We start from the raw sequence: 22,899 nt of genomic DNA, 5'->3' as shown, positions 1-22,899 counted from the left end.
TGGTAAAATCAGAATCAAGTGTCTTACATTGCACAACTTGATGATGTTTGCCCAATAGTAGGTTCCTTGTTGATTCGTGTTCATTCATACCATGTGGAATGTAGCAAAGTTTAATTATCCTCTCCTCTCAGTGGACATTGGCGTGTTCCCAGTGGGTTGCTTTTACAGACAAAATTGCCATCCTCACACAAGCCTCCTAGTGCACCTGGAGTCTTCTCTAAGCAGAGGTTGTTAAACCTTTTAAATGTATTTCAATCCACAGTAAGAAATACATTTTATAAGGAACCAGGATCTATAGAGACTTGAGGAATATAAATAGAAGTCTTACCAAAATCTAGATGAGATACACTCTGATAAATTCTGCTCTTTATTTTTTTCTAACATATTGACTGTGACCGACTAAATTGAAGTTATCACTGACCAAAGGGTCACAAAGCAGAGTTGTTGGTTTGTATGGTCTTGTTAGGCAGGATAGATAGCAGCTAGGGAAGGGGGAAGAGGGTAGGAAAAGAGGGAATATTTCTCACCCACTGAATAAAAAAGTCAGCAATCTTGGGACTTGCCAAGATAAAATTGCCAAATGTTCTCATAAATTTGGGAGAAAGCCACAACAATGTAAACAGGGGACCTGGAAATCTAGTCTGTTGCCCAAGATACCCAGCAGGGGAATCTTGAAACCTATAAGAAGGGAAAATATAAAACCCTTGAATCCCCACCAGGCGGGGCGCTGAGACTAGCTGAGTTGCTCGCTTGTGCTTTATGCCAAGTGTATTTTTAATAAATGTTCTTGCTTTGCTTTAACACTGCTTTTGGTCACTCATCTGAATTCTTTTTCAAAAGCGTGACAAGAGCCGAGGAGGGGAGAGGCCCCTCCGACTCAGGCAGCTCTCTGGTAACAGTATGACCTTCTTCAATTTTATTAGAGAAAGAATGCAGAATTAAGTTTCCCTTGGGGAGTACACCAGAGTCACAATTGCTCAACATCTTTTTAAATATTTGTCAACATGGTAGTAATAGCATGGGATCTTGTTCACATTTTTATGTTTATTGGACATTTGTATTTACTCCCATGAGCTCTGAGGGTGTTTCCAGAAGAAATTAGCATTTAAATTAGTAGACTGAGTAAAGAAGGTGACTCACCAATGTGGGCAGGCATCATCCAATCCATTGAAGGTCCAAACAGAACAAAAAGGTGGAGAAAAGACTAACTCTTCTTGAGCTGGGATGGCCATCGATGATGCCCTTGGACATCATAGTTCCTGTTTCTTGAGGCTTTGAACTGCAGAGTTTACACCAATGGCCTTAACACCTTATTTTCAGTCCTTTAGCCTCTCAACAAATTACACCACTGGCCTTTCTGGTTCACTGCTTGCAGATGACAGACTGTAAGACTTCTCGGCCTCCATAGCCATGTGAGCCAATTTGTATAAAAATCTCATATATCCATCTCTGTATCTATACCTACATCCTATTGGTTCTTCTTCCCTGGGGAGCCCTAACACATTGCCCTTTGCATTTCTTAAAAAACAAAATTCAACCTAGTAAATTTGAAGATCTACTTGGCTTTATTAAGCAATTTATGGGTGGGGCCACATCTCATCCAGCAAGTACATAGGCAATCCTACCTTATAATAGACAAATATGCAAATTGACCGCACCTTCACTATGCCAAGCCACGCCCACCAATCAAGCCACGCCCACCAATCTATCAGGACGAGTATGCAAATTACCCCAACAAAGATGGCGGCTAATTTGCATATCAAGACAGCATAGAAAGAAGCCAAGAGATGCTGAAGGGAGCAAAGCTGTGGAGAAGCAAGCAAGCCAGGGGGAGGAGAAGGGCGGAGCAGAGGCAGGGCCGGGGGAGAAGGGAGGAGCAGAGGCGGGGCGGGCTGGCAGAGAAGGCGGGCCGGGGGACAAGGGAGGAGCGGAGGCGGGGCCGGGGGACAAGGGAGGAGCGGAGGCGGGGCGGGGTAGAGTGCAGCAGGAAACCCTATTGCAGGATTTTTCCTGCAACAGGAACGCTAGTGTTAACATAAAAACATTCAAAGCTGTAAAGAATTTTTGTGAGTTTATCTGAGCCAAACTGTCGACAATTGCCGGGAAGCAGAATCTCAACGGATTGGGATAATGCTCCAGAGAATGGTGGTTTTTCATCTATTTTTTATACATTGCAATCAAAGGAGGGGACATAGGAGGGTTACATGAAATCCATTGGTGATAGATTAGGGCGGTGGGAGAAAGCAAAGTGGGGAAACCTCTGGAATTGGATAAAAAGTAAAATGATAGACACATACTTAGGTGGGTACAGGATTGTTAAGAGTCATCAATGATAACAACAATAATGAAGGAATTTATGGTATCTGCCCTGGCACCCAGGCACATCTGGTTGTGCCTTGAGGGGTCCAGAAAAAGGGAAGTTACAAGTTGCCCAGACATTTCAAGGATATGTTATCAGAGATGCAAAAAGACAGACAGGCTCAGTTAAGGTAAAGGTTGACCTTGCCAGTGAAGATACCAGCCTAGGAAGTGACTACCCACCATCACTACTTTTAGTTAAAGTTTAATTTCAGACCATCCTTTGTGGTGACTTCAGGTCTCTGAGTTTGCAAGACCGCCATGCAGGCCTCCCCTGAGCTTGTCAGGTCAGCATGTGGCCCCTTTCGTCCATAGCACTCTGAGGGGTTGTACAAAATGAAAGGTGTTTTATAGGTAAAAGGGTAGGGCAAGAGAGCTCTCAACATAAGAAAAGACTATTTTTTAGATCCAGACCTGGGTTTGGGGGAGAGAAAGGGAACAACAAGGCTTTTTATCAAGCAGGTCGCCTCTTCTTTCTATGGGGGAGTGGGATGGGGAATGAGCCTACAGGACAGATTCCTTTACTAGTGCCCGACCAGAAAATTCCAAATTAGTTAATTAAGATTCAATTTCCGGAAGAGGTTGAGAGTACATTCAAATCAGGTTTTTCATTTTTTTTAAAGTATTATATGTGTACATATCTTACCATTGTCCCCTCCACCCCACTCCCATACATGCCCTCACCCCCCAGAGTTTTGTGTCCATTGGTTATGCTTATGTGCTTGCATACAAGTCCTTCCGTTGATCTCTTATCTCCCCCACCTCTCCCTAACCTTCCCGCTGTAATTTGACCTTCTGTTTGATGCTTTACTGTCTCTGTATCTATATTTTTGTTCAAGTCAGGTATTAAATGAAGGGTTGGTATCATGGGATTTTAGCACAAGCGATGCCTTTTGGCCCTACAGTTTTCTCTGTACAGTGTGTCAATGCAAGAAACATTCGAACTTGTAAGAATTTTTATGAGTTTATTGCATCCAAACTGATAACAATTGCTGAGTAGCAAAATCTATCAGATTGAACAAATGCTCTAGAAAATGGCAGTTTTACCACTTATTTTATACATCAGAGAGAATGGAAAGGAAAGAGAGAAACATCAATTTGTTGTTCCACTTAATTGATTGATTCATTGGTTAATTCTTGTAGGTGATATGACCCGGGGTCAAACCCGAAACCTTGGCACATCAGGACAACGCTCTAACCAACTGAGCTACCAGGCCAAGGCTAATGTTTGTGTTTTACTTGGCAAGTTTAACCCATTTGCATTTATGGTGATTACCAATATATTTGGAATTGGTTCTTCCATCTTACTTGGTTATTTCTACACATTCCCGTTTGTGTGTTTTTTTTTAACGCAATTTGTTAATGTATTTTTTAATTGAACTAGGTGTTTCTGTTTTGCTTTCTCGTGCTTTGAGAATGGAGAGAATAAAATGGAATAAGCATAGCTAAGAGAGTCACTTAAAATGAGGGAGTTGACCCTGGCCGGTGTGGCTCAGTTGGTTGAATGTTGTCGGTTGAACGTTGTCCTGCGCACAAAAAGTTGCATTAGATTCCCTGTCAGGGCACATACCCAGGTTGCTGGTTCGATCCCCAGGTGTGTGCCCAGCAGGAGAAAGCTGGCACGGAGCCCTCTGTACGTCCCGAGGAAAGGAAAGGGTGCCTGAGCTCCTGTTTTCATCAGCAGCCAGGCAAGAACCGTGAGCCTTACTAACTGACATTCTTTACTAAGGCAACCGCAGGGCCAGTCACACACAGGCCCTGCAATGGTTCCCCACTAAAGGACACTGCCTACCAGAAAGAGCGTCTGTCCTCTCTCCCTCCTGATCAAAGATTCATCTCAAGAGTCTCAAAGCAATTCGATCGTTTCCACAGCCGCAGGTTCAGCAGCGACTCCACCTCATCTTTTCTGTGCGTCCCTTCCAGTTGGCGTCAAACAACCATGGAGGCATGTGTACCGTAGTCGTAACTTCTAGTGTCAAAGGTACCTTCACTTACTTCTCTGCCTGCATAAGTCTCTCTCACTCCCCCCACGTCAGAGCACTGTTCAAGGCCAGCCCTCAATATGTCTTCAGTAAAACTCTCTCTTAAGTTGATAGAGTCCGTTTTCTTTTCCTGTCCAGGATTCCAACAGACAGATGGGGCCCTGACAACCAGGGCTGACCAAGGAAGCATTCGCAGCACTAGGAGGGTATCTCTGAGGGACCCACAAAAGCCCCTTTTAGAGAAATGGTCCCTTTGAACATCTTCTGAGCCCACAGGGCAGGAGAAGACCTCAAGGGACTCGCCACAAGGGGTCATTCCTTCCCCCAACCCCTCCCAGGAGGGTTGGACAGCAGGGAGGTCAGGCTTGGGGCCTGACACACCCTCAACCCAGAATCAATTAAGTGGTGAGGCAACCACCATGTGACCTGGCCACAACAGGAAAGAGCTGATTGGCCCAACAGCAGCCAATCGGTAGGCTGAACTAGGATGTGGTGAGCTGATTCTCTCTCAAGAATTTGAACTAGGAGCACCTGACAGGCAGTGGGGAGGAATAGAGCTGAGCTGATATGGGAGGAAGGGCCAAAGGAGGGGATGTAGGATCATAGACTTCGGGATTGTCCCAAGCCCAATGGTGAGGAAGCAGGAGTTCTGGGGGTGGGGGGTGGGGGGAAGCAACAAGACAGAGGAAAGATGTGAAGAACAGAGGGGTAATAAGGCTGGTTTTAAGATTGGCAAGAGCATATATTGAGTTTCTTTATGGCAAAGGTTTGGTTTGGTTTGGTTTGGTTTGGTTTGGTTTGGTTTGGTTTGAACTCCAGGGAACATCTGCAGACTCTGGCTGCTGTGTCTAGTTCCAGGCCAAGGTCCTGACCATCCCGTGGTTTCTGTTCTTGTATATCAACGAGGTTGCGGTCCAGTGTGTCCTCAGTTGCCATTACTTGAGGTCACCGGAGTTGGACTGTGTCCTGCAAGGTAAAGAATGCAGCCGCAGAGAGAAAGTGAAAGGACATCCCCAAAGGGCCAGGGCACACACTGGCGTCAGCAGAACCAGCCCAGCGGTGCCCTCAACCGACTTCACACCAGGCAGTTCTGGCTGCATTTTCCCCAATAAAATCCGCCTTTATTGGGCTTTATTTAATTCTGTGAAAATACGCCTTGTTATAAAAACAGAACGAAATCCATAAACCAAACCTCAAAACCTCTAGCCAAACAAGATCCCGCTAAGTTAGTAAAGTAATTGCTGTCAGGACAGTCCCTTCCCCTTATTGCTTTTGTCGCTTGTTTCTTGAGATCACGGCTCCAATGAGGCCCACGGCTGCCAAGCCCACTCCTGCGATGCCCGCCGCCATGATGGCATCTCTGACCTGCAAGAGAGAGGAGGCGGGTCAGACTCTGTGTCGGGAATCTGAGTACAGGCTGTACAGTCAACAAGAATGTTCAGCTCACAGAGCCTCACATGCCCCTTGGTCTCCATAACAAACTCAGAAGTCAACAAATACTGGCAAGGAAATGGGGAGAAGGGGCTGGATGGGGAAAGCATTGGCGGATGGAGCCAGCTGGCCAGGAATGGACCTGGACTTGAAGAAGGAAACTCAATTCGCCTTCCGGGTATTTAAAGCACATGAATCCCAGAGGGTGGCTGTGGAGAGGACAGGGAGATGGAGCCAGGATGGCTGCGCCAGTGGGGAGCCCTGGAAGCTAGTGGGGAGTACAGGAGGAATTGCTACTGCATCACCAATCAACTCTGACCTCCATGAGGGCAAGGACCTCACAGGTCTTGTTCATTGCTGTAGCCCCAGGGCCCGGCCAGGGGCCCGACCAGGCGCAAGCGACACCAGCTCCTGTGATCATGCAAAGGGAGAGCAAGCTCCCTCTTCAGCGCACAGCCACTGTTCCCAATGAAAGCACATGGCCCCAATCAGCAGAGCGGAACTTTTCCCACTGAAGGCTTGAAAGGCGTGTCTGGAGCACAAATCGAGAAATCTCACCCCAAAACCAAGCTAGGCATTGAAGCAGAATCAAGAACATTAAAGGAAGTTAATTAATTAATTAATTTTAAAAAGAACAGCAAAGGAAAAGATTCTTAATCATTGTATGCCAAGAAGTCCAATGAAGACAGCGTATTAAAAATCCCAGGAATAAGAAGGACGAAAATGTGGACTTGATACCCTGAACCCACATCCTTACATGACATGGTCACCACTGCCCTTGCTACTCTAACCACGGAGCTTGCCTGGATTGTATATGTGTGGCTGCCACAGCCCCTAGGTGGCCGATGCAGAAAAGAATTTGGAGGTGCTCTGTGGACATATACACTGAGTGGCCAGATTATGATGATCTCTGAACGCAAAATCATCTGGCCACTCAGTGTATATCCTATATAATAAAAGGCTAATATGCAAATTGTCCCCTCAACCAGGAGTTCGACCAGCAGGCAGGCCGGTCAACCGCCCATGTCCTCTCCCCCTGGCCAGGCTGGCCGGACCCCACCCATGCACGAATTCATGCACCAGGCCTCTAATACACACACACACACACACACACACACACACACACACACACAGAGTGGCCATATTATTATGCATTCAGAGATCATAATAATCTGGCCACTCAGTGTATATGCCAAATGTGTCCAGCTGTGTGAGACGTCAGGAGATACATCCGGGTAACTAACATGACAAGGCACCCTTTGCTGATGTTCTTAGCAGCCAGAAAACATGATGACAGGATTGGAGGAAGCTACCGACCTAAGGTTTGACTGCTGCTCAGTCTTTAAACTTTCCCCGAAAAGGCAATGAGGCACGGCTTTATGGCCGCCCTGGCTCTGCCGGGTGGACTTGCTGGGAAGCCTGCATTAAGTCCACTGCGCCCAGTGTTTTCCTGGCTCAGCTCTGTGTCAGGTGGGAGCCGTGGTTGGCGGGTGATGGAGGGAGGCACACGGTGCCCCAGTTCTCTACAGAGAAGAATGCTGATGCCGCTGGATCATATAAAGGATGCTTTGTCCAGGAAACAACAGCAACCCCATTGTCTGCGGTCATGCTGTGCTCAGAGGATAGTGAAACCCAGGAAAGTGCTCTCTGGTTAGTCCTGGGAGTGCAAATGTCACAGGAAAACCGTCCTGAGAGTCAGCGCCACTGCAGGTGCCACGGGTGGCTTTCTGGTGCGAGGCTGGAGGGCCCAGCCCAGCCTCCGTGCTGAAGCCCCCGGGGTTCTGATCACGAACGTGGGCTACACCGTGTGCGTCACAGGCCTTAACTCAGAATGCTAGGAAGGACAGGCGCTAAGAAATCCATCTTTTTTTTAAGTGGACAAACTGAAATACTGTCAGACTACAGAAAATTCGCTGTCTATGCTACTACACAGCTTCTCTCCGTGGAGCGCCAGAATTGTTTCTGGGAAAAAGAAAATTCTAAGGTGCTTTCTGCAATTCAGTAATGTTCTGAGTGAATAAAGGAATAGTGTTATTCTAAAATCAATTGGATTTTGACCCTATAAGAGGTTACAAAATAAAAATGGGTATAAAGTATTTGTATAGAAATCTAACTTTAATAATTCCTTGCAACTTATCCAGATTTATGTAATGTATGCGTTACCATTGGCCACATCTTCAATTTCTTTTTATCCTAACACTTTATCTGACGAAGAGTAGACTTCACTATGAGTGTGGCTCCTAGCTGCTTTTTTAAGAAGTTCTATCAGCAGGCCAGAAGGGATGGGCAAAAAATGTTCATAAAGTGATGAAAAGCAAGGATCTACAACCAAGATTACTCTACCCAAAAAAACTATCATTTAGAATTGAAGGACATATAAAGAGCTTCCCAGACAAGAAGAAGTTAAAGGAATTCATCACCACTAAACCCTTATTGTGGTGAAATGTTAAAGGGTATTCTTTGAGAAGAAGAAAAAATATATAAAAACTACGAACAATAATATGTCAATAAATACATGTCTATTAACAAATGAATCTAAAAATTTATATATATAAAAGCCCAAGTGACCGTTACAACTGGTCAACTGAACAACCAATCGACTGGTCACTATGATGCACACTGACCATCACGGGGTAGACACTCAATGCAGAAGCTACTCCCTAATGGTCAGTGCATTCCCACAGCCAACCCCCCATAGTCCCTCCCCCCCGCCGGCCAGCCCTGATTGGCCCCAATCAGGACTGGATGAGATGGCCCAATCGGCCCTGATCACCAGCCAGGCCAAGGGACCCCACTCATGCACAAATTCGTGCACTGGGCCTCTAGTACAAAATAAATGAAGAAGCAGAACAGAAACAGACTCATAGATACAGAAAATATTTTGATGGTTGCCAGATGAGAGGGTGTCGGGGGATGGGTAAAAAAAGTGAAGGAATTAAGAAGTACAAATTGGCCCTAGCTGGTTTGGCTCAGTGGCTAGAGTGTCAGCCTGCGGATTTGATTCTGTTCAGGGGCATATGCCCAGTTGCGGGCTTGATCCCCAGTAGGGGGTGTACAGGAGCAGCCAATCAATCATTGATGTTTCTATTTCTCTCCCTCCCTTACCCTTCCTCTCTGAAATCAATAAAAAATATTTAAAAATAAAGCACAAACCACATTTTAGTCTAAATCCATTACTGCCCTTTCTTTAAAATATTTTTTTTCTTTTTTAATTTCAGAGAGGAAGTACATTTCCAGCATCCACTAAACCACTATGCTCATGAGATGGGAGACGTGTGGAAGTTACTTTTAGTTTGTTCACATCATGTATTATGACCATTACTCACCAGGCCAGTGGTTCTCAGCTGGGGACAGATTTGCCTTGCCCTCTGGGGGAAATATGGCAACAGCTGCAGACATTTTGTTTCTCATACCTGGCAGTGAGAAAGTGCTACTGACACCTAGTGGGGAGAGACCACAGGTGCTGCTAACCACCTTGCAATGCACAGAGCAAGTCATGACCATGAAGAATTGTCTTCATTGTCAATAACCCAAACTGTCAGTAGTAATGAGGTTGATAAACCCTTATTTTTAGGCCAAGAAATGAAAGAAGGGATCTTTGGAAACAGTATAGATGGCACCTCTGCTTTGTAATATATTCTGGTTTCTTTTTTTTCTTTTTTTTCTTTTTTGTGAGGGGGTCCAGTAGAATTGTTTATGCTGTTTTGTTGTTGCTGTGTTGTCACTGTTTTTGCCTTTCCAGTGGGTGGGTAGTGCATAGGGCTAAAGCCATAGGAAGAAAAGCGTGACGTGCCCAATTTGCAATGCTTCATTTTGCAAGAAGAGTTGAATTATTGTTTCTATAGAATAAACTATTTCTTAGTTATTTTACTATCTCAAAGTTGGAATTATATTTAATTGCCCTGAATATTGCTCATGCCTAGTGACATATGTATTTATGAAATTATGTAACAATTTTGTATTGACTTATAATTCTTCATTTATATAAACCTGTCTGTTCTTTAGTCTATTAATTATCAATGGAAAATAATGAACAATGAGATGACTAGGAGATAGTTTATAAATCTACCAAATCTTCCTAATGCAGCACCCTGAATGTATAGAGTATCTTATTGCTTTCAAGTTTCTATAGTGACTTTTACTTCAAGTTTATTGCTGCACAGGAGTATGGGAATTTACCTGAAGTAAAAGCCACCTGGGAATGAGGACCTCAATTGTTAGGCAGTATCACCAATAACGAAAACAGATTTATTGAGCATAAGTTTCTTTTTATGTGATAGTGTCACTGCTACTTTTTAGAAAAAATTCTTTTATACCCAAATATATCAGTAAGTGTTAGTTTTCTAATTTAAAATAAATAAATAAGTAAATGGAAAACAGGACAGAGACGATAACAAAATCAGAGGAGCAGTCTGGGGGGGGGGGGGTCCAACATTGGAATAATTGGAGTTTAAGAATGAGAGAAGAGAAAATGGAAATTTTCCCAGAACTGAAGGAAAAGGGTTTCCAGAGTGAAAGGAATCACCAAGTGCCCAGCACAATACATAAAAATAGATACTCCCAGGTATTTCACCGTGAAATTTCAGAGCACTGAAGGTAAAGAAAAGATTCTATAGCTTCTGGGAAGAAAAAGTAGGTCACATACAAAGGATCCAAAATCTGAACCATTTCAGACTTCTCGTCAACAAGAGCATTAGTTACCTGACAATGAAGCAATGCCTTCCAATTTGGGGGGGAAATATACTCTTTTGCGTCAACTTGAACCTAAGAACTTTTCCGATGTTTTCACACACACAAAAGTAAATGTTACTGAAGGTGCAGGAAGGGAGAGGAGGGAGTGAGAGAGAACAGGAAAGAAGTTAGCTACTCAGGAGGAAAAGAGATTCCAGAAAAGAGGGATCACGGCCAAAGTCAAACTTAGAAAATGAACAAGACTGCATCCCCTGGCGCCCCCTGGACTGACCCTGGTGTTGTGGCAGGGCTGAGAACAGTGCCTTTCACACTCATGAAGAGCCGTGTCAGACAGACCTGGGCTTCAAGTCCCACCGCGGCTACTTATCAGCACAGTTGCAGACGCCCAGGAAGACACAAGTCCCGGGTCTGCAGACTCAACACAGATTTGTTTGGTCAAACAAATGGTCATCGACAAGTTACTTAAGTAATCTGTAAAGTGGGGATGATAAAACCCGCCCTGGGCCTGTGGGGAGGGTCCATCTCCCAGGCAGCCAGGGAGGCCTTGGCAATGGGGGTGACCTCACCTCCTAACTGAACTGCTCTACTCTGCTGACTGGCAGTCCTCCCACCCTCATCCCTACCCTGACTGTCACTCCCTCGCGGGCAGGGATTCTGTCCCTGCTATTTTGTCTCGTTCGTGCCTCCGCCTCCACCCTGGCCGCCCACACGGATGCCCGGCCACTGTCAGCGGGGGGAATGGTCAGGTTGCTGGGGACAGGGACACAGGCTGAGGACGCACCTGGTCGCTGCGGGGGACTCCGTAGCGCAGCTCGTTCACGAAGTGCTCACAGTTCTCGCTGGTCAGCTTGTAGAGCATCTCCTGCCCCACCAGCTCCTCCGCCCGCTGCACGATCTTGCTGGGAGGCAGCGGGGAGTACTTCTGGTCATGCTTGTTATTGACGTGGTACTTGTCTTTGCCGGCCACAAAGTAAAGCAGCTCCTTCTTCACTATGGCCTTGTCGGTCAGGGCGGACATGAGGCTGGCCGCCCCCGCTCCCGCGATTTCACCTGTGGTTTCAAAGAGGAAACTGAGCGATGGCCCAGGGCTCACAGCGGCCTTCCTGCTGGGCACCCCCCCTTGGCAGAGGAACACAGATATTTTAAATAAAATAAGCGGTGATCGACAAGTTCCTTAAGGGCAGATGAGCAGGTGTGGAAAGGAAAAGAGGGGAGGGTCGGACACATGCTGTGTGGCTTTGGAGTAGGTGCTTGTGGTCTCTGGGCCCTGGTTTCCTCATCTGCAATCAGGAGCAGTGACGGGCCATGATTCGTGGTGATTTTGTTTTAACCGAGAGAGGCTGGCCGTCTGCACCCTGTGCGCTCAGAGGCCCTCCCGGTTACGCAGACATGGGCCCTGTGTGCACCCGGCTCCCGGGCCAACAGAGGGAACCTCCTGCGATTCTCCCGGGGCCACGCTTCCCTGGCGTATACAAAGCTGACCACGGCAGGAAGGTGGAGGGCCTGCACACGTAGTTCCTGCCCTTCTGGGAGCAAAGGGACCAAAACCCCATGGCTGCTGCCTGCGAGGTGACGCCAGGGAGGCCCAGTGGGCTCCCCGGCACGGCCCTGGCCAGGGCTGAGGCGCTGGAAGGGGCAACAGTTTGGTTGGAAACCATTGCCCCGACCAAACTGCCTTCTTGCAGCACTCGGGACCCACTGGCAGTCCAGGAACAAAGAGAACACTGGGTCACCTTTGCCCACAGCCCCCCGTCTCCCTCTCCCCCGGCCCCGGCACAGTGGAGGCCCTGGGCATCCTTACTTGGGGGGGCCAGGTGCACCACGTATCCATCCCCCACGTAGATGGCCCAGTGTCGGTAGAAGGGGCGGAAAATCTCAATCAGGTCTCCGGGGTTGGGCTCGGGCTGCAAAACCAAGAACAGGGCTGTTAGAGGCGGTCGGAGCGAGACCTTGGAACCCCGGGGCAGAGGCTGGGGTCCCCGCCCGAAGCTGTCAAATCAGAAGCATGTCCCACGGAGACTCCACACCTGGCCTGGGACCTGACCGAGAACTGGTGATGAGTGTACGCGTGCGCATATGCGCGTGCACACGTGCGCATAGGAAAATGGGGAGGGGGCTGAAATCCCGCTTAGAGGCCCACCCTGTTAGGGGAGCACGAACAGAGCTTGACAGACATTCCGAGAGGTTCAAGGTCACCTTCGTTCAATATTACTGAGGAGCCAACACGATGTGCTAGGTTTGGGGTGGGGACGTTGGGATGGGGCCGGAATCAGGGGGAGAGCCTCTCTGGTCCGAGCCGACCTTAAATCTCTTTACCGAGCCGGGAAACCATTCCTTTAGGACCCAGGCAGCGCAGGGAACAGGTGGGTCGGGGTGCCCACCCCCCACCCCCAAGCTCTTTGCCTGGCCGGGAGGTTCCATCAAAGCGGAGGAGGGCAGAACGAGGCAGCCTAGCTCGGACTCCTTGGGGATAAAGCGACGGGCAGTGGGAATAGCCGGTCACAGCTGCGATGCCTGAGAAGCAAGGTCAACGGCAGTTCGTGTTCATTTACAGGAACAGAACAACTGGACTCACAAAAACGCACTACGGCGCGGGGCGGGGGTGAATATTTTCACAGGAATGTTACAGATACTTCTCTTAGGCAGTAATTATCATTTATATTTCCAAATACACACAAGCTTAAAACAGGATACCACCCAAGGGAACTTCATTTTAAAAACTTTTTTTTAGCCGAAACCGGTTTGGCTCAGTGGATAGAGCGTCGGCCTGCAGACTGAAGGGTCCCGGGTTCGATTCCGGTCAGGGGCATGTACCTTGGTTGCGGGCACATCCCCAGTAGGGGGGTGTGCAGGAGGCGGCTGATCAATGTTTCTCTCTCATCTGATGTTTCTAACTCCCTCTCCCTCTCCCTTCCTCTCTGTAGAAAATCAATAAAATATATATTTTTTTAAAAAAAAAAACTTTTTTCAAAAAGAAGCCAAAGGAGGTGGACTTGCCCACGGAGCCCTGCACACTAGTTAGAAGCTGTCCCCATGGCAACGAGGGTCACCTTCCAGGCACAGTGCTGAGTGGAAAGTGAGAATGAGCCGCAACACAATACCACTCCCATCAATTAAAGATGTCCCACAGAACCGGGAACGCACGTCTCATGAGGGCCACCCCTGAAGAAATAAGTTTTAAACAGCAACGACAGGAAAAGCATCGCACAGCGTACAGCACCCACAGGGAACACCCTGGGTGCGGGCCATGGGAAGGCGGGGTGAGGGAACCCCAAGAACCACCGCCCGTCGGAGAGGGCCTGCCGTCGGGCGGCGGCCAGGAGCTCGGGCAGGGCTCTCCCTCGAGCGCTGAGCGCTCAGGAGGAACAGCGGCCTCAGGAGGACACAGCCAGCTCAGCTGGGTCGGCATCAAGGCCTCAGGAAACCGCTGTGAAATCAGAAGCTCAGGCGCCGTGGACCCGGCCCAGTCCGTGCCGCCGCTGGTCCCCGCGGGCAGGCTCAGGGTGGTCTCCACCCTTGTCCAGGGGCTGGAGGAAAAGAAAGGACTGCTGTCTGCTGACACGGGAAAGGCACACGTCAAACTGTACGTGCCGGTGTCCACACCGTGTCCGGGCCCGCGGCCACAGCCCGGCACCGGCACGGTCCACGGACGCTTTCCCCACGGCAGAGCGGGGTCACTGGTGGAGTCCCTGGGCCTGCGGGACCTGCACCCTCCCTCTCGGGCCCTTCACACAAGGGATGGGCCGGCGGCCTCCCCCCTGGGCAGGGGACCCGCAGGAGGCGCGGGGAGAGCGGCCTCTCCAGGGCAGGGCTGGGGCCCAAGGGCCGCCCCGGAACCGGGCCTCTCACCAGCCCAGGCGGGGACCCCGGCGAAGCTGAGCCTGCGCCGCGGGATTGGAGGACAAAAAGCCTGTATCCTCCCACAGAGACAGCACACAGGGCTGTGGGGCAGCGTTTTCCTCAGCAAGCAAATTAAAACACCTCTGGCCTCCAACATTCACATTGGAAAAACGACCTAAACAGCCATGGATAAAAACCAATTGAATAAGTTACTCCACATCCATAGGTACAGCCACTGGAGAGAAGGAGGTGGATTTTCACGAGCAAACATGGAAATAATCGAAAAAAGTATGCTGAGAAACGTTATTATCTCCATTTTTGCTTAAAATACATGTTTATACATTTATAAAACAAGATGTATTGTATACTATGTATGACCTGAGGAAAAAACCCCAAACTGTTGTATATTATGTACTGTGAGGGGTTGGGACTTTAATATTTTATTCTGTATGATTTAATTGGTTTTCTACCAAGATGAATTCCTTCCATAACGAAAAATGTTTTAAGATCTTTAGATGGGCAAAAACCCTTCATGATGATGAACTTGCATTTTTTTAACTGAAAAAGGAGGACATTATCTTGAAACCATCTCCCATCTGGAACCTGCAACTATGACCATGTTACTGCTGCTTACAAATGAGTAATATTGCCCAGCATCGACCTATAAATTAGGAGGTCACGGTTCGATTCCCTGTCAGTAAATATGCTAATACACTTCCCTATGCATGGGGGAAAATACCACAAGCAAACTGGCATGGCCAATTGGAAGAAAATTACAGAAAAACTGTTAATATCTTTAACAGATAAAGAGTTTTTATAAATCCATAAAATATATTTCAAGCCCTAGCTGGTTTGGCTCAGTGGATAGTGTGTTGGCCTGTGGACTGAAGGGCCCCAGGTTTGATTCCTGTCAAGGGCACATACCTGGGTTGTGGGCTGGATCCCCATGTGCAGGAGGCAGCTGACCCATGATTCTCTCTCATCATTGATGTTTCTATCTCTCCTTCCTTCTCCCTTCCTCTCTGAAATCAATAAAAACATATGTTTTTAAATGTTTAAAAAAACAATTCCAACACCAAAATAGAAAAAACTGGCCAAAGGGCATGATAAATAATTTTAAAGGGAGCAATATATCACCATTAATAAAAGGCGACATATTCTACCTCACTACTAATGAAATAAATGCAAATTAAAAACTAGTTTGGAGGGGATTAAGACAGGAATACTAAATATAGGGAAAGGCGCAGGCAAACCCACTCTCACTCACTGCAGCTGGGACTATAAATCAAAGTACAACTTTTTTGAAGGGCAACTTGGCCATTTGCCTCACAAGCCTTAAAAATATTAGTGGGGTGTCAGGGAAAGAGGAGCCAACCGTGACCCCAAGGGTTCTGGCCGGAGCAACGGGGGGGGCTGGGGCAGGCTGGGCTGAAGTGCCGCCCGGTAGAGGCTCGGGGGGCGCTGAGCACGTGAGCCTGGGGGTCAGGAGAGCGGCCTGGGAAGGGCCATGGCCACCTTTATGAAAACAGCCCCATTGGGACCCAAGCCTGGCTGAACCGGCCTTGAGAGAGAAGGCGGGGAGCGGAACCGGAGAAGATGCTAGAAAAGGCAGCACCTGGGATTGTTGCCGAAGGGAAGGGGTATGTGGCAGAGACAGAATTCGAACCCAAGCCCTACACTCTCCACCCTCACACCCCGCTGCCGTGGGAGAAGGTGTGGGAGGAAGGGACCTTGCAGGGGGCAGAGGGAGACAGGTGAACAGGGGAGGGGGCAGAGGGATCTAAGGAGCAAACGCACGGCGCTGGGCGGGGACCTCGGGATGGTTTGGGGTTTGACCAGAAGCGGGACCTCCGAGATGAAGCCCAAGGCTGGCGTCTTTTAAAATATTCCAGGCGATTCTACTGTGCAGCCCAGGAGAGGGTGTCTGAGAGAAGAGGGGGTGAGACCGAAAGGTTCGTCTGAGATGAGCAGGCAGGCCTCATTTTGCAGGAGGGAAACTGAGGCTGAGAGAGATGAGGTCACCTACCCAGGGTCAGCCTGAAAGTGGCAGCACCGGGGTTTGCGGCCCCGCCCCTGCCCGCCACAAGGAAAGGCAAACATCCTGTGGCAGAGCTCACCAGGCCGCCCTGCAACTCTGACCGGGGCCAGCCGGCCGTGGGCACTGGGCAGGCCCCAGAGGGAAGGAGGGCACTTTTAGAGGAATTTCCAGTCCAAGGGCTGAAACACAACAAAGAGAATGCTTTTCCCTGGAGGCCACCAGGAAGGGTTCCAGTCCACCCACCCTCGGCCCAGGTAGCCCACCGCCCGGCGCCTGCCACCTGGGTTTGTAATGAAATATTCCAGGTAGAAAAAGTGCGGAGCGGCTGTGGGTCCGCCAAGGTGGACGTGGTCTTCGGGAACAGTCCGCTGGGCACTGTAGACAGCGCCTGGGAGGGTACGTGGCATTTCTTTTTTAATATATTTTATTGATTTTTTACAGAGAGGAAAGGAGAGGGAGAGAGAGTTAGAAACATTGATGAGAAAGAAACATCGATCAGCTGCCTCCTGCACACACCCCTCCTGGGGATGTGCCTGCAACCAAGGTACATGCCCTTGACTGGAATCAAACCTGGGACCCTTCAGTCCGCAAGCCGACACTCTATCCACTGAGCCAAACCGGTTAGGGCGGCATTTCTTTCATTATCGTTGGCTGAACTCAGGCCACAGGCAGAGCCACGCCCGGGAACAGGCTTCCCCAGTGAGGCTGGACGCGTTATCAGCACTGACCTACCTTTGCCCAGGTGTCTTTGATATGTAAATCCAGGCAAGCACCAGGAATGCTGGGGCCTCCCCAAGAATGCAAATAAACTCCTTTGGTCCTCAGTTTTGGTGATACTTCCTGGTATTTGGGGTATAAATAAACACGCTGGCTGGGCTCCCTGTCCCTCCATCAGAGAGGACGGCGTCCCACCGGCTCCCAGCTTTGCTTCTATCTTTCTATCTGGTCTCTTTCTTTCTTTTATTTCTTTCTTTTTTTAATATATTTTATTGATTTTTTACAGAGAGGAAGGAAGAGGGATAGAGAGCTAGAAACATCGACGAGAGAGAAACATCGAGCAGCTGCCTCCTGCACACCCCCTACTGGGGATGTGCCCGCAACCAAGGTACATGCCCTTGACCGGAATCGAACCCGGGACCTTTCAGTCCGCAGACCGACGCTCTAGCCACTGAGCCAAACCGGTTTCGGCCTTTCTTTTATTTCTTAATCCCCAGCCGCCTCCACTCAGGACCCGGACCCGCTCCTTTTCCGTGCTGACGCGGAAAAGAGAGAAACCCCCCACAGGTCGCAGCCTGGGGCTCAGAGCCAGGCAACCTGGGTTCAAATCCTGGCTCTGCTCCTCACTAACTGGATAGCCTGGGGCAAGCGACTCGGTTTCTCCCAGGCTCGTTCCCTCCGCTGTAAAATGGGAGTCATGACAGCACCTGATTCGTGGAGGTCTCCCGAGGATCAAATAAGTTCAGACCTGTGACACACTCAGCAAGTCCCGCCCGGCACGCAGGGCGCCTCCTAGAGGTGGCAGGGGGTTTTGTTTGTTTGATTTTGAGAGAGAAAGAGACACGGATTTGTTGATTCGCTTATTTATGCATTCATTGGTTGATTCTTGTATGTGTCCTGACTGGCGATCGAACCCAGAACCTTGGCGTGTCGGGAGGATGCTCTAACCCACGGAGCTACCCAGCCAGGCCATAGATGGCGGGTTTGCTGCCACGGCTCTATTTTTGATTTGGGAAGGTCGGGGGCAGTTCCGGGACTAGCTGGAGACACTCTGGATGTTGTGAAACCCAATCTGGGAGCAAGGTCCTCTCCCTGCTGTGTGAGTGTGGCAATCCCGAGCCTCCTCCCCTGCATTCCTCACACTCTGGGCAAATGTCTAGAAGCTGGGGGTTTCGAAACAAAAGGGACTGCAGTCCCAGCTGGGAGAGGGAGTTTCCGTGGCAGCGTTCTAGGAAGAGAAGAAAGCCCTGAGGACTTGGCTGTCCGTCCCAGCCAGCTGAGGCTGCCTTTCACAGTCCAGCCGAGACGGAGCCCCTCTCTGCAATATTGCTGTGTGACGCCTAGGAGTCACTTAACCTCTCTGAGCTTCTTTGGCAGAACAGGGCTATTAAGATCCAACAGGCAGGGTCGTGTGTAAAATAAGATAACAGGGGAAAGTTGTAGAACTACTCATGCCCAGGAGAGGGCTGAGACCTGTGCCCCAGGCGGGGTGGGTGCAGGGAGCGTGAGGAGAAGGCCTGACTGCCCAGCCTCCCCAGCCTCAGGCCCAGAGAGGAGATGGAGGAGGGGTTGGGCTGACACATTACCTCTGCCCTCGCCAGCTGCTGGGCAAGGGACAGTGTCGATTCCAGCAGGCACCAGGCCCAGCCCCAGCGGCCCAGAGGTCATGGGTATTCTGGGGAAAAACTCATCCACCCTCCCAGGCTCTTGCCCTCCAGGCCCCAGGCCTGTTCTATGTGTCCAACCCCACCCCATGTGAATCGGGACTGCCCCCGACTCATCTGGAAACCACCTCCATCCCCACCAGCACTGCTGGCGTTTTCACACCTGTCTGGGTCCTTACATCCTTATAGCGGTCCCGTTCACCAGGAAAAGGCTCAGAGATGGGAAGTAACTTGCCCAAGGTCTCAGAGCTCCCCGAGAAGCAGTGCCAGGTTCCAAGGCCAAGATCTTTTCCACAAAACCACGCAATTCACACAAAGGTCCCGTAATCCCATGACAGCCCCATGGCACACGTTGCCTCTGCATCATTGTACTCTCGGCCTGAAATTCTCTCGACTGTTCCCTGGCAAACTCCTACTCATCCCTCAAGACAGGCTCAACGTCTGCACCCTCGCTGCCTCCCCGAAGCCCCAGCACAGAGTCGCTGCCTCCAAAGCCACAGCCCCGCCGTCCAGTGACTCTAACTGTGGGCTGAGCCCATGGGAAGGCGTGATCCCTCCATGCCCAGCCGGCCAGCGAGGCGGAGCAGCCAGCCTGACACACACAGGTTCTCAGCAGAGGCTTGCAGCCCTCCCAGCCTGGACCCCTGGGGCGGGGCGGGCGGCGGTGGGGGGAGAACCCTGCAGGCCCGGAAGCCTCACGGCTCTTTGAGGAGGGTCCTCTTCTCCCTGCCCCTCTTTGCCCCTTAGGTAGCTCCGCAGAGACCTGCTAGATCAGGCAAACAGAGGGTCAGAGAGAAGCGAGTCCAGAAGGTCAGAGACCAGAGCAGGCCCATCCACTTCCTCATGTTCTGGACTCAGTTTCACTTGGATATTCACTTCCCCAGCAGCAGCTGCTCAACAAGACACAGATTAAGGACAGCGGGTGGAGGAGGGGGAGCAGGGGGTGGAGGGGGGGAACAGGGGGTGGAGGAAGGAGGATAGAAGCTCCTGGCCCACTTACTCTAAGCACATTTGGAACACAGACAGGAGAGAAACAGGACACGCCAGCACTGGCACTGACCGGGAGGCGCTCCGGGCTGGACAGAGGGCTTAGGGAAGCCGGGGCCCTACGGGAGACGCACGGCCTCTCCATCCCAGCGCAGTCTGGGGAGCTGCTGTGCCAACAGCTGACCTTTGCCAAGCCCTAAGAGCCGGGCAGTGACACAGCCAGAGTGGGGAGGTGCCAGCCGTGTTCCCTGGGTGCCAAGAGGAGGGAGTTGTCCGTGGAGAATTTTAAAACAATAATAAGGCACACCCAAAGTCAGTCTCCTGTTTATCATCTCCACGTGCTGGCAATTTAGAGACCATCAGCGATAAAATACAACTCTCCCCAAAGAGATTTTGTGGCTCTGAGGTTTTATTTCTGCAGATTTAGGTTGTATTTCTGAGATTTAATAATATATATGTGAGCCTCAAGCTAGCCTGTTTTTATTTCTTATTCTTTAAAAACCTTTGTCCTGGACATGGAAGTTTAATCAGAGCATCCCGTTAGACAATCAGCCCCCAGCACACGCTCGGCTCACGTGTCTGTCCCAGAGGTAATTTCCCAAACAGCTCAGCAGGATCCGAGCTCACTTTTGACAGGATTTGTGTCGCTGACATTTTCCTGTGCCTGCCCAGTGCCCCGAGAAACCCAAACAGAAGTGTGTGAAAGCCTGGGTCCTTTCCACCGAGGACTGGACTCTCGTTTGAAAGCAATGGATTAAAGTGTCTCCATCACTCAGCCATCTCCTCTGATTTTTGCAGAAAAAAAACAACATGGGAGAATTCTGCCAAATAAGATAAAAACTTACGATGATTTTTCTGGTGAAGATATTTTAGTAAAAATGTTTCAAATGTGGAGGTATTGAAGAGCCACCAGAATTGATTTTTCAGAAAATATAGGCAGGATTGCAATTTCTGGAGTATATTATGAAATGGGGTTTTTAATGAATCTGACAAACTTATCCTAATGTTTACGGCCTTTTCTATTTGTATATCTGTTGTTTCATATGCAAGAAGCTTTTGAAATTAAAATTAATAAAAAGTGTTCTTCAATCAACTGTGAGCAATGATGAGCTGGCAAATCCAACTCTACTGAATTCTGAACATTAATAAGCAAAGAATCATTTTTTAAATTCCTTTAAGAAGAGCAGTGTTGACAAAGTCATGGACAATTTTTCAGAAGTTAAAGTTCCAAAACGGAAACTGTAACGTCAATGCCTTCCTGTGACCAACCTGTAGGTAAGAATAACTTTTTTCAAAAATACCTTAAAGCAATTAAAACCTATTCATTAATCCATTACTTTTTCTATTTTTCTCTCTATAACATTTACTTTTCACTTTTTTATTTTTTCACTGGCTTGAGTTCATATACAAAGCTCAATAAAAGGAATGTTTTACTGTTTCTTATTATTATTCATTATCATTATTCATTTCATTATTATTACTGAAAACAATGTTGTCAGATGAAGGAGAGGGATATTTAAAAATGACCACTCCAGGTATCAAGTATGCCAGGCACCCCCGATGCCAGGCACCCCCCGATGCCAAGCACCCCCGATGCCAGGCACCCCCGATGCCAGGCACCCCCGATGCCAGGCACCCCCGATGCCAGGCACTTGTGAAGCTGTTTAATAATAATAATAAATCATCATCGCAATAGAGAGTTGCGGTTGCACTTCACGTGTGTGCAAAGCTCTGTCCTGAGCACTTCCTCAGTCTTAAGTCATAAGCTCTTCACTGGAGGGACAGAATGGATTTGAACTTGACCCAAGTTCCCGTCAGGTGCTCGGGAACAGGTCCCGGGGGGCTCTGCCCCCCAGGCTGCACCGGGCACCCCTCTGCGGCCAGAAGCTCCATGCTGGAAGCATTGGCTAAGCCCCTTCCTGAGCCTGGACCGCATCCCGGGTTAGAGGAAAGAGAAAGCTGGGCAGTCGCTGACCGGGCGGTCACGAGGCGTATCAGCTGAGACCAGAAAAAGCCACGGTGACCAGACCCAGCGGCACCGGGGCCGCAGTCCAGCCCGGGAGCCAGCGCAGGGGCCCGGTCTGACTCCTGGGGAGCAGGGCGCCCTGGCTGCCTCCCTCTCCCTGCAGGTCCCGCCCTCCCCGGGGCAAGTTCAAACACTGAGACCCCCGGCAGGTGCCTGCGGCCCACACCGACACCGACACCGACACCGACACCCAGGCCGGGTGGGTGGGGGCGTGGCCTCTCCGGCTGAGAACCCGGGCGTCACCGCTCACACGCCCGCCCCGCCCCGCCCCGCCCACCCGCCCCGCACTTACAATGGGCGCCCGCATCCTCTCTCCCGCGGCGGGCCCTCGGACCCTCGGGGCCGGCTGCAGTTCGGTTGTCAGCTGCGAGAGTGCCTGAGGCGGGGAGCAGGGGTTCTGAGGTCAGTGACAGGTGGCAGCGTCCCCAAGATCCCAGGGTGGGGGGGGCCGGCGCTCCGGGAAGGAGACTGTGCAGTCGGACCCTGATCCTTCCGGGAACAACCGGCTCCCCGCCCAGAGGAGTCCCTGGCTTGCCCCCTCCCTGCCCTGGGGAAGGACGAACCCCCTGATGGGGCAGAGGGGTTCACCAGAGACCGGGGAGGCGGGGGCGCAGCTGCGGGAGCGCGATAGGGTCGCCTGCCCGGCGGCCGCGCCCCAACAGTCAGCTGCGCCACCGGCCGGGGGTGCTGGGAGGCGGCAGCTGCTCCCCAACTTGTCGGCCCTGCCGCACCCAACTTCTCCCTCTCCCACAGGATCGGGAGGGCCCCCCCAGCTCCTCACCCTTCCTGAAGTCCGGGAAGGAGCCGCCCACCCACCTCTCGGACAGACGGACGGACGGACGGACGTGGGAGGCTGCGAGGCCGGGCGCAGCGGCCCAGGGACGGGTTTAAAGGCCTCGGTCCCGCCCAGCGTGAGGTCACCCAGCCCTTCCCCCCGCGACTGGCTAATGAGAGCCTCGCTGAGCTTCCCGCCCCGCGACCGGGACGGGGACCGCCCGCTCCGCCTCTGGGACTGGCAGGTCTGGGTGCCTCCAGCGCCCCGCCCGCCCCGCCCTGCTCGCTCCTCCGCCCGGAGATGCCCACTGAGCCGCCCCTCCTCACCTCGTCCACACCCGCGCTGCGGGGAGTCCAACATTCAAGAACAGAGTTGTTGTATATTCGATC

The 22,899-nt window shown here is 50.4% G+C and overlaps 1 protein-coding gene across 2 annotated transcripts; it reads right to left on the bottom strand.

Annotated features, from left to right (window-relative positions):
• Positions 1 to 5,435: 5,435 nt before the first annotated feature.
• Positions 5,436 to 22,643, bottom strand: LOC103302027 (phospholipase A and acyltransferase 3). 2 transcript variants are annotated; one of them, XM_008159030.3, is made up of 5 exons: positions 22,517 to 22,643; positions 22,028 to 22,111; positions 12,265 to 12,367; positions 11,245 to 11,513; positions 5,436 to 5,705 (listed from the first exon to the last, which is right to left on the bottom strand). In XM_008159030.3, the coding sequence occupies exons 2-5, from the start codon at positions 22,040 to 22,042 to the stop codon at positions 5,604 to 5,606; spliced, it is 489 nt and encodes a 162-aa protein (XP_008157252.1). In that variant the 5' UTR covers positions 22,043 to 22,111; positions 22,517 to 22,643; the 3' UTR covers positions 5,436 to 5,603. The 2 variants fall into 2 exon arrangements, with proteins under 2 accessions (XP_008157252.1, XP_054581823.1); XM_054725848.1 differs by having other exon boundaries at positions 22,552 to 22,634.
• Between the last annotated feature and the right edge of the window lie 256 nt (positions 22,644 to 22,899).

The sequence above is a fragment of the Eptesicus fuscus genome, chromosome 13 (assembly GCF_027574615.1).
Source record: "Eptesicus fuscus isolate TK198812 chromosome 13, DD_ASM_mEF_20220401, whole genome shotgun sequence".
Lineage (NCBI taxonomy): Eukaryota > Metazoa > Chordata > Mammalia > Chiroptera > Vespertilionidae > Eptesicus > Eptesicus fuscus.
Note: the sequence above shows the minus strand (reverse complement) of the source record. Positions and strands in the feature narration are given on the sequence as shown.